At 36.0% G+C, this 12,480-nt stretch overlaps 1 protein-coding gene across 1 annotated transcript in view; it reads right to left on the minus strand.

Moving 5' to 3' along the window:
- Positions 1–12,480, minus strand: part of Tnni3k (TNNI3 interacting kinase) — a 199,814-nt gene that overhangs the window by 85,282 nt on the left and 102,052 nt on the right. The window contains 8 exon segments of the mRNA XM_023561266.2: positions 9,939–10,007; positions 10,009–10,032; positions 10,849–10,921; positions 10,924–11,001; positions 11,004–11,030; positions 11,160–11,225; positions 11,302–11,391; positions 12,308–12,359. Coding sequence (XP_023417034.2) covers positions 9,939–10,007; positions 10,009–10,032; positions 10,849–10,921; positions 10,924–11,001; positions 11,004–11,030; positions 11,160–11,225; positions 11,302–11,391; positions 12,308–12,359 — 479 coding nt within the window.

Below are 12,480 nucleotides of genomic sequence, written 5' to 3' on the forward strand. Positions count from 1 at the left end.
CTCTTTCTCTAAAGTCCTTTATTTATGGTTGGCCTGGGACCACGCTTGATCACAAAAGTATCTTCTGTAAGTGTGCGGACATGGACATCATTATCTCCATTTTGCAAATGAGGAATCTGGGTCACAAAATAAGAATAGAATAGCATAACCATGGTGACATAGAAAGAAGAGGGAGAGAAGTGAAACACAGCGATTGTGGCGTGGCACTCAAGAAGGAGGAATGGGAGAAACTCTTCCTTTACTCTTATTTTGGAGGGAAGTCAGGAAGCAGTCTTTTCAGTGTAACTCTTGAAAAAACATTCCCCCCTGCTTCCTATAGTGCTGGTTGAGTTGCGGAGTGAGCTAAGTGGACAGAGGGAAGGAGAGAGACCGGCCACAGAGATACCTCACACACCCACTGTAAAAATAAGGTCTCCCCATTTAAAGTTTTGAGATCTAGAAGGTGTTTCTGTACATACTTCCCCTTCTTTACCATTGTATCTGTCACCAAAAGACTGCTGAATAATTGAAGAACTGCTGTTTATATTGCAGGCTTAAGTTTTTTTGACATTATTTATTTAATATTGAAAATAAATATATTTTATTTTAAAAGCAAAACAGAAAAAATAGAAATGATGCAGAATTTCAAAAATGAGAAATTAACACTAATTAATGTGTTGTATATTATTATCTTAGAAGTAGTTGTGCAGGTTACAAGTTTTAGGCACCAAAAAAAATGATCAAATGACCAAACAATGAAAGCATGAACTGTTCAGTTGGATGAACCAACAGAGATCAGTAATATAGTTATCTATCTTATATATACATACAGGCATGTATACACACACACACACACACACACACACACACACACACACACATAATCTTTTCTTCCTTCTTTCCTTTCCCCTATCCCAGTCTCCTTAGTGCAAAAAAAAAAAAAAAAAAAACCTGCATGCTTAAGTTTTATGAATGAAAGTATTGAAGAATCACTAAGGATTTTGAATAATCAAATAACTTTGCTAACTCTTTGCTACATTTTATTTAGCTTCTGTTTCAGCTCTGATTCTATCTACTGGATGCTGAGTCTCTGGTACATGTTCAAACTGTGCAGGGTTGAGAAGTTTCTAGAAAGGCAGTTACATGTTTTGAATTCTCCTGTCCTGTATCACAGAAAAAAAAATCTACAAACAATCCAGTTACCTCCCACATTTTGATAAGTCTATCCTGGAAGGATACTATAAGCAAAGCTGTGACAGTAGATTCAAACGGAAAGACAGTCCCTTAGCAAGATTTAGTTCAGTAAATTAAGCTGGACATCCAAAAGTATAAACCAGTAGAATATTCTTTTAGGACAATAAAGGAAAAGAATTGTATTGTCTCATTTAAATACAATAAGGCAGGTATAATTATTACCATAAGTGGTATGTTAAGCAAATTTCCCAAGAATCAAGTAATATATGGCAGGGTTGGGGTTCTAGTGTGAAAGTGGCTTCAGATCTGTGCTCTTGACTCATTTCTTCTCTGACCATTCAGTAGTGTGGATTTCTACCAACACAGATCCCCAGGTATACCCATGCTACGATTCAAGTCAGAGAAAACAAATACTTTTTGGAATGTTGCATTCTCTGAAGGCTGATAGAGATTTAGAAATAGAAAATATTCAAAGAAGCAAGACTGTTTACAATTGTCTGTGTGTTTTCCTGGGCCAAATTCAATTTATAGCTAGGTACAAGAGATTTCATCTGCAGGAAAGAAATATCCACCTCTTAAGACCATTTCTTACTTATTAGCTAGCAATTCTGACTCTGGGTCCCTACCCAAGTTGCACTGAAACTTCAGAATCTTGAGAATGTACAACTTAAATGAATCTCAGTGAGACAGGGTTGAAAATGATGGAGAAAGAAGGCACAGGTGCTACAAGCCTGCATTAATGTTATTATTGGAAGGTGAACTGTTCAGGAAATTAACAAGGTACCAAGAGGGTGATCAGGGTGCCTGCCCCAAGAAATGAGAGCAGAAAGAAATGAGGACAAGCTAGAGAAAGGTTTTGCTGACATTTTCAAAAGCCAGCTTTATACAGGTCGTATCTCCAAAGATTGGAAAGTGACACTGGAAAGAACCAGTGACACCAGTAAGTCATAGGCCAGTGAGTTCCTCACCAATCAAAGGAAACACTGGAAAAGTCTCAGATGGGGCTCACCAGGGCAGTCACTTCTGCACCTGTGCATCCAGCCCGAGCAAGGAAAGGGACACAGTGAGAGGGAAAGCACTGTTGGACTCAGGTGGAATTCTTAGTGTTATGACTCTGACATATTAAGGAAAGAAGCAGCAGTGACTCTTTCATTGCAAAAAAACACTGGATTTTTACATCAAATGAAAATGGATCTTGGCACCAGAGAATTTCTATTTTTGGCCAAATTGTTTCTGATTTCCAGCGCTCTGGATTCTTTTGTACACATATATTTATTTGAACTCACACAAAATCTTGTTGAGTGTTTCTACATTACATAGTTTCTTGGAACTCACCTCCATGAGCTGAGATTCAGGAATCCACCCAGGGAAATGATTATAATGGAAGCCTCCACCAAAGAGAAGGGATTTGACCAGGTTTGTGCAAGCAATATGATAATGTGGGAGAAGTCAAAGAGTTTTTTCCTTGATTTAAATACAACTATTTTAATTTAAAGGGAGTATGTGTCTAAGGGAATTTACTTAATGAGGTGTTAAGTAAGCACACTAATTTTAGAATTAGTGAATGTAGCCAAAATTAAATGAGATGATCTAATGGAAGTAGCTGATAAAGGAAGAACATTTTAACTGCCCCTGGGAGGAAATTTTAGCCATTTCTGCCAGGATACAAAAAGAACAACTCAGGACCACAGAATAGTAGAATGCTAGACTAGGAAAAACAAACTTAACTAAACTGCAAGTGCTATGAAAGTTTAGAACACAGATGATCCTCAAACTGAGAATTAAGTGAGGAGGCAGGAGTGAATGAACTGGGAGAAAATCAGCCTGAGTTTGATGGCACTTTGCTTTAATAATGGAAGAAACTTGAGACTCAGAGGATACTCACTTCTTCTGGATATTCCTTGAGCTACGGACAAACAGACTGACTTCAAATGGACACAGAGCATGTCAGACTTGGAGATGGAAATTATGATTGAATATTAACACTTGAAGCTCTTTTGCAGGAATAATTTCTAGCACTAACTACTTAGGAAATTCTTTCTTCCGGATGTGGTAAAACAAGGCTTCCTGAATATAATGATTATAGGCTGTTTGTGTTTTAATGCAAGAAAACTGTATGTGAGTGTGTTGTAAATTTGGGTTTTGAATGTATACAACACATTCATGTTACTATTATATCAAATATAGGTACCTAATTTTTTCTTCTTGAACCATAATTTGATTCAAGGACACTATTCTCATACTCTTAAAATGATTTTGCTACATTTAACTTTACTAACAAAAATGAAAAAGACTTATTTTGATAGTAATTCATATATTATATGCCTCATTAAGTAGTTTTCACTACATTTCTCAATTAATTATATTATTTCATAAATTGTGAAGATGTGTTTATAAACTAAAAACTATTTAGTATGCAAATAATAAATACAACTCTAGTGCAGTGATTCATGCAACATTAGACCAGTCTTCTTGATTACCATTATCCCAAACCTGCTACCTGCTATCTCCAATGTAATAAGGGCCCATATGGCATATTGTGCTGGCTGCCTGCCAAAACTAATTTCTAACTCTTTTGAGTACACATCTAGCTTATGGTTCTCAGCATCCCATAAAGTCAGGAGTATTCCTATGACTAAGCTCTAGCCAAGAGATGTGACTGCAAGAAAGGGATGCCAATCTAGTGTCTGGCCCCTAAGACATCTCATGCACAATATATTTTTGTCTCATTATAGATGCTGGAAGTCATGTATTAAAGACTCATTTTCAGCCATCTCATGTAGGGACTGCCTCCAACATTACTCAAGCAGTAGTGACAGTGATTGCAACTGACCTCTTGTAAAAATATTCATTTGAATATATGAAGATTATAATTGTGGAGTTATAGGCAGTGCTGAAGCTCTGGGGTACTAATATTTAAGACATCCCATTGTACACAATGAATTAACTTCTGTATATCCCAAGTGGTAGTAGTTTTTCCCATGTCTGGAGAAAATTGAAAAGCATCCCTCAACCCACTTTCTATGGCATTTAATTCCCTTAGAAGTTTAGTTTCAAAAAATTGGAAGCCCAACAAAAATATGGAAATGTGCCAGTTTGTATTCATATGCCTTGATGTATAATACATGTGTATGTGTTTCTATGTCTCTTTCTCTGGCTATGGGTACCTATTTATTACAAGTTGACCATCTCTAATCCAGAAATTCCATGTCTGAAATGGTGTAAAATCTGCTATGTGGACCTGAGCTCAAGGTGTTTTGAATTTTGGAGTAGTCTGAATTTCAGGTCAGGTATTCTCAACAGACAAAATTTTTCAAAAACCAAGAGTACTCTGGGATCGAAAACACTTAATATTGATTTCATGACTTGCAGGGAAACATGATTATTGAGACTCCTCTGTGTCATACATACAATGAGCTACACATCTCTGACTTCTGCATTAATGGATGGATGAATGAGTGACTATATTTCACTTAAGACAGTGATTTTCAGAACATTTAGAATTACAATGTTATTTGATTCCTCAATAATTTCACTCCAGTCTTGTACCATAGAAGGATAGAATTCTGTGGAAAATGGCTGAAATGACTAATTAGCTCAGACAAGACGACGATTCTCAGGCATAGCTACCTTATGGAATCACCTCAAGTGGTTTCTCTCAAAACATGATGTCCAAGTCTCAGGTCTACAAATTCTGATTTAACCAACATGAAGAGTTTTTGTTAGCTCTGTTGGAGACTCTGTGTAGTCAGAACTGAGAACTACTGTCCAAATCATATCTTCTTTTTGCTTGATGATAAACATTACTTGGCAATCTTGTTTTAAAATTATAGATTCTCAATCCCAACCTAAGATATTCTGAATCAATTCATTCAAAGAATGAGGTTTTTGAATCTACTTTTTCTTAAATAAGGCCCCCATATAATCATATGATCAGGAAAATATAGTATGTTATTCTGACCTATATCTCAGAGGATAGATAGTATAGATCCTGGAACTTATGGAACATTCAAGAACTATTTTATATTAACTTATTTACATTTAAAATGAAAATGAACAAAAATAATTGCAAAACTTTAAAGGCCCCTGTGGTGACTAGTTTTACACTACAGAATCACAAAAACAGTACTATCAAGGAGTTCACAGATATTTCAATGGCTTCTTTTGCAGGATATCAGTAAATACTGTAATATAATCAGCTCATTGGTCTGTATGTGGGTATCTAAAGTCTTTTCAAAATGGTTTTTGCCAGTAGGTGCCAAGTTCTTCCCATATAATCATTTATTAGAAAAATTACAAGTGAAAGGAGTGGCTGAGGGTAAGACAGTATAATCTTATACAAACCAGTAACTACAATGTACCTAATAAGTAATTGGAAAAGCAATAAATACGTTATTTTGCTTGATTGTTGTGTTTTTCTAAGTGCATGGTTTTATATTTTATATTCAATTGAATGGCAAGTGGATATGTCAACCTAAAAACTATTAATATTTTCTATCAGTATTTTTTCTTGGATATTTCTTAAAATATTCACTAATTTAGCTGAATGCCATCTTAAAAATTAAGATTCTTCTAGCCCTGGATAAGATTTGTTATTTTAATTATCTGCCATTCATCTTTGTAACGCTTGTTGTTTTTTAAATTATTTCTAATTATTTTTCTTTATATTGACCAAAATACACTAAAAGATAAGCAGTGACTCCTCAGATCTAACTAATTAGCTGTGTTTTATAAAACCAAGTACTTGTGTGCATCAGGATATTGTGGAATCTTTTCCAACTTGCTGCCATATTACAGAACAAATGAGGGGTGCAGAATGCTAAACTGACCTTTGTGTACTGCTTCACAGCTTACACTGGGTTTTCCTGTCTGTCTCTCACTGGAGTATCATGGCTGCTTTGTAAAGGAGAGGACGCTGCTTCATTTGTTATGGAGCTGTTAAGGAGACACTATGGGCTCATCCAGAGAGATCCACTTGATCCCTATGTACTTGCAGTGATGTTTCCGTTCAATGTCAAACAATTCGGAAAATGTATTTGCCCAAGAAAATGAAGGCAATTTCTGGTAGTAAGTTAAAAAGTTTTAAAAGACTACAGCTGTAAACCATGATTTCTAAGTTCAAGGATCACAACATGAGTGCATAAATTGGGCTAGGTGCAGGTTGGTAGGTGATAGGGTACACAGTAAATTAGTGCATTTCTGCTTGAAGCTACATTTTAAAAACATTTCAACTCTGGGTCAAATAAATCACATCTACATGTTCTGCTCCTCACCAGCACAACATGGGGTTTGGAAGGAGAAATAAAGCAGCACACAGAAGCATGAGATGCGATGAGAAAGGCTTGGAATTGAGCCTCCTAACGATAGAAGAATAGAGATCAAGTTTGGTAACTGTTATTGGAGCCCATCCAAGACTAACAGCCTCCTTCCTCTTCCACATCTCTCTTTGGTCCAAGTTTTGTTGTTGTAATAGCTTAATACAGTGTGAAAAGGCACGGTAAGAGTTTGCCCTTCAAATCTGTATTTTCCTGTAAAATGGAGATAATAAGTCTAGCACAGAGTTATAGTTAGATTAAATGAATCTTAGCAGGACTCCTTTCACTCTGCTAGTGCTAAGTAGATGGTAGATATTATCATTAGTCTCTTGATCACTGAAGGAACTGCTTCCTTACTCACCCTTGAACTTCTCCTAGGATACACTAAAGGCAAAAATTAACTTTTAGAACTGTACAGTAATAAGCCTCAGAGAAGTTGTGCTTTCCAGGGAGGAAAGTAAGGTTCTTTCCTTTTACTCATGTAATTTAACAACTCTAGACTCAAAGACAGAAGTGTCCCCTTTCTGAGGGCTGATCAATGCCCCCCCCCATAGCCCCTTTTCTTTAGAATTATTCAAGGTGCTAGGTAAATTTGTCAGACTCCACACACCATGACCCATGCTTGCACCAGCCGGGCCAGTGTTTCCTAGACTGACATTCCTGGGAGCTTCCCAATGATTTGATTGTGCTAAACATACACTGATGAAGCATGTTCTGTGGGCAGTACACTCAGCTACGGAAAGGACAGATGAGGGCAGAGCTTTGATCTTGAAGCCTTGCCTTTGTGAAACATGGGAGAACCAAAAATGTCAAGAGATGGTGTCAGTACAGAGACAGATGAGTGCTGGAGATTCTTATACTCTAACATGAAAGCATCCGTGAGACTTTCGAAGAACAGTGGAAAAGCGAGGGTTAATGTGTTGTGAAAAGAATGAGGAAAGATTCACGCCCATTCTTCAAAGTCTAGATTTAGCTCTGTATCCTCCAGGAAGCATTCCACTCCACTTTGATCTTTTACTTACATGAAATCCTTTGAAAGTTGCTATTTAATCATTTTGGCCTTTAATCATTCTCTACCTAAAGTGGAAATGTAGTTTTTCCCTGGATATACAACCTGTATACCCGTCTAGATTACAGGAAGCTCTCTGGGGGTAGGACCCATGCTTTTTGAGCCATATATATTGTTGTGCTTGCACTCATCTGAAAAACTGAATGTCTAACATTGTTATCTGATTAAAGAGTATTTAAAAAAATAGTTCACACTGAATACAGCAGATTCAGCAGTTCAGACTCTATATATTGAAGGCACCCATGTCTTAAGAATTTTTGGTGCAATTTTAGAATTCAGGTTAGACTAGAGATAGCAAAAATGGTAAATATAAACCTGTATCTATTTCATAATAAATATCCTATTTTTACTTTTAATCCACCTTCGCGTTCTGGATTTTGTTGCATGAATGATGTTAACAACTTGAAATAAGAGGACAACAGGATATACCTATAGTCACTCCACAAATAAAGAAGGACAGAGAGATGAAATGGCAATGATCTCTCATTTGCTTCAATGTGACATGCAGAGTTGGCTGGGATGGCAAAGTAATAATCCTCAAATTTAAAATTATAAGGTTGTATTATGCTTCTTTACCATCTATATATTATTATTAAACTTCAAACAGAAATATATTTATCAACATAAATATTTGTTTTGAGAAGAGAGTTAAAGTGGAAAAGCTAATAGGTGATACTGAAATGACTTTTACTTAAAAATCACTAAACATCGTAGACTGAGTCCCTTATTATTTATCCAGTACTTAAGATTTTACCGCTCCTGTGTCTGATTTTCTCTCATTTATGCCTGCCACTAGTGGGAAATTCTGCTTTTAATTACTTCTCATCTAGTCTCCAGCAACAGCTGCCTCACCAGGTTCTTGATTTTTTCCATTCAAGTTGGTCTTTTATGAGTCACTAGATTAATCTTTCCGTAATGAAGCTTCAGAATTGTGATTTCCTGCTCAAACATCCTCAGTGTCTCCTCTAGCATTCAAAGTATGCAAACTTAGCCCAGCACACATGAATCTCTGTTTTTATTCTATTTTCTATAGTTCCTACCCAAAAATCTGATTTATTAAATGTATTTTGTACATTAAAATGTCGTTATTCATTATTCCAGTAGATGCTTTTAACTTTCTAATCTCTATTGCTTTTATTAAGGCATTCCTGAAGCCTAGATGCTCTCCTGAATTTTTACGTCATTCAAGATTAAGCTAATATATGACCTTTTCCATGAATTTGTCTCTCAGCTTTTCAGAAGTAATTAATATTCTTCCTAAAATGTATAGAAAGTTTCACTCTCTTTTCTGACATCTCTTTTCTAACATTTTATACAATACAAATATTTAGGTAAGTGTGTTTCTCTGCTTCTTGTACGTAGTTACACTATGGTGTCAGGTGTAAAGCTTTAAACACAGAAGATATCCAGATAGCTGTTGAGCAAATGACTGAATAGAATAAGTCCATTAATATGTACTTGTCTTGGTTACTTTCTTCTTGTTCTTGAGACAAAATACTGGATGCCCAAATGAAGCAAGGAAAGGATTATTTAGCTTACAGCTTTTGGAGGTTTCAGTTCATACTTAGCTGGTTCCAAGGCAGGGTGGTGTAGCTGAGAGGTAGCCGTTCATATCAGTATGACCAAAATAGCAAGAGCAAAAGGGCAAAAGGGGGAAATGGGGATAAGGGCAAAAGGGGGAAAGCACACCTCCTTCCCTCCCCTATGTTGTTTGCCAACTCCACCCTTTGGTAGGTGTAGCAGTCACACCACCAATGCCAGTGTTAGACAACCAACACATCACAAATGCTAGACTCAGCCACATCCATGACTGCATGGGGTGTTGGGGGGCCACTTAAGCCATAACAGTACTGTTACAGAATTCTGAGGTTTATATGAAGTACTATTTACAAGGTCTCTAGGAACCTTGTTAACCATCATGAAAAAGTCATGTAAGTTGTTTATGAAGACCAATCTGACTTATGAAATAAGCAGCCACAGATTGATACAGTAAGTTTGTTTACATTAGCATCACTGTAACATGTAAGTAATACATCGCTTTGTTTCAAAGAGGCCACAGCTTCACTTAGCTCCATTATACGTTTATGGGACCACTTGTTGGTCATTGGTAGAAACACTGAGTGTACTTAGCTGGTGAATTTTACAGCTATCTCTTTTTCATGGGTTTGGAAGAGCTCTAAGAAATGGTTATATAGTTTTCTACTTCTGTAAAGATCTAAAGGCAAAATTTTCTATCACTTAGGTTTATGGTGGCCTATTCCGCTACCGAAAGAGTGGGGAATAAAACAGTGTGTGCAATAAATCTAAAATGTTTCCTGGTTGAATCTGAGATTCCCAGTCAGTTATATAACTATAAGTTCATTATTTAGAAGAAAATAATGTTCAAATCATGGTGTATAATTGCCTGGACTGAGTCGTGAAGGTACTCTATACCTTTGGCAACATCTACTTAACTTAGACTGCAAATCAAGAACACTAGAGAGTAAAAATAGATTTAATGGAGATGAAATGGTTAAAATTAATACCATATATTTTAAAGCAATCAAAGGTTTCATGTGATTATTTTTTTTAATCTGTGCAATTTCATCCTGAGTTCTCTTTGTTGAAGTTAAGGTAAAAATCCAACAGATCTGAGAACAGAGACTTCATACATCAGAAAATGCTTAACTATAGGTTAACTTTGATATATCTTTTGCTTAAACTATTATATCTACTTTTTGAATTTACTTAGAATTACATATAAGTTCTCTTTAATGATGTAAAGTGGAATCTAGTTCAACTACTGAAGGAAATCACATTCTAGTTATTGTAAACCTAGATGTAGGAAATAAATTCAAATTAGGCTCATGTAAGACTATTCCTTTTTAAATTTTATAAATGCTCTAGTCCAGGCTATGGCTCAGCAACACAGTACCTGCCTGGCAAGCATGAGGTCATAAGTTTGATTCCCAGCATCAATAAATAAATAAACACTCTGCCTCTTGATAATTATTTCATACTGGCCCTACATACTTCTGTGATATTGGGGTGTCCAATTTAGCCTAAATATTATAAGCTTTAGTTGCCAATTTCAAGCTCATTAATTTATCTTCAAAGGGCTTACTGTTCTAAAATCAAGAAAGCATTTTCATTGCTTTACATAAAATAATTAGGCATAAATTCTTGGCCATATTTAAGATACCACATTCCCTGACTCTCAGAGGGTTATGAAGGTAAAGGCTTATCCAATCAGAAAGCCTCAAAGAAGGCGTCAAGGTGATTCCAAGGGTATGTCAGTGCAAGAGTTCGCACCTCTTCTACTCATGAAGAAGGGTGAGCAGAGAACCTCCTGAGATATACTGAGTGATAGTGGCAAACTGGCTGAATCGTTTAAGCAAGCACCCACAGACTGAATTGCACAGGAATGACTGAGCTGGCAGAGGGTGGACACCTCTCACATAAACCCACAGCTGACCTAGAGCAGTAGGTGTGACCTTGATCAGTAACTGGAAATGGCAGCAACAGGAAACTCCCATCAACAGATGATTGCAAACAAAGGGTCAGCCACATGTTTGCTTCTCAAAGGTCACAGCTCCACCTGGATGCTAATGTTTTCAGTATGCTTGCTTACAGCTTTATGGCAACTACCTTATTTCTGCATCATCCTTTATATACATTCCCAAAAGAACCTAAAACTATTAATATCAGCACACATATGATCTTGAGAGCACGAAACTAAAACAGACCTATGGTGTTTTAGGTCACCTGAGCTGATAATCTCATGAAACTCCTTTTCTGACAGCTGAAGATGAAAATGTAAAGGCAATCCAGCCCTTAAGAGAACACCTGCCTTCTCTGCAAACATAAATTTTCACTTTGTTTTATCATAGAAAGTACACATGCAGATGAAAACACACAAACATATACACTTAACCAAAATCATGATTCCCTGGTGACACTTAATTTTCTTACTGCAATTGACTACTTGGGGACACTAAAACCTTATCGCGAAGGATCCTTGTCCCCTGCATTAAAAGCATGTTTATCTTCTGTCTCAGGTGCTCACCCTTTGTTATCAGGGCTACGGTTTTACTCCTGATCTGATCATTAACCGGTGTGTATGACACCAGACCTGCAGCACAGTTGTAGACATGGCGATAAGGGCTCTTATCTGATCAGTCCCTTAGCCGGTATCAATGGGCTAAGTCAAATATTGACAAACTGAACCTCTGTGGAATGCCAATGAGATGCCAGGAAACAATCATTTAAGTCATCCTGAGTACACATACAAAATAGTCTTTAAAAATTTCAAATTCCAGGTAGTGAAATATAAACTTAAAATCTTATTTTATACTTTCCTGGTCGAGTGGTATTTAATTTCAACATACAGTGTTACATTTTTAAAAATTCACAAAATATTATTTATTCACAGTGTTTTTTTGAGAAAACGACTTGCTTCAAATACTTTTCCAAGCAAATCCATTTCCAATTCCTCTAAAATACTAATATTTCTAATGAATATTCTAGTAAAATATAAAGCTCTAAAACAGTTATAAAAATTTGATCTTTCTCATTTGAAATTTTCACAACTATATCTTTGTGAACCAAAAGGTCATAAAAGATACTGCTAATTATCAGCATAGTCAGTAAGTAATATTAATTATGTTTATAAGATAGCGGTCATTTGTAATATATAAAACAGGCTAGAAAGTTATCACATTTAGACAAAATTATCTTAATAAAATGTAACAACTCTTCCACTAATAAGTACCTTTTGTCATGCTTTTAATCCTCCTCAAAGGGATTGAACAGACACACAGGAGCTTTCCAGAAATCAAATTATATAATAGAATTCAATATAGCAATTATTTTTTATTTAAACATTGAACATCATATATGTATAGTTTTCTGTATATATACAGTATATATAAACTGTATATATAT

Source organism: Cavia porcellus, unplaced genomic scaffold (genome assembly GCF_034190915.1).
Source record: "Cavia porcellus strain 051 isolate PalLab524CR breed Dunkin Hartley unplaced genomic scaffold, mCavPor4.1 scaffold_1, whole genome shotgun sequence".
Lineage (NCBI taxonomy): Eukaryota > Metazoa > Chordata > Mammalia > Rodentia > Caviidae > Cavia > Cavia porcellus.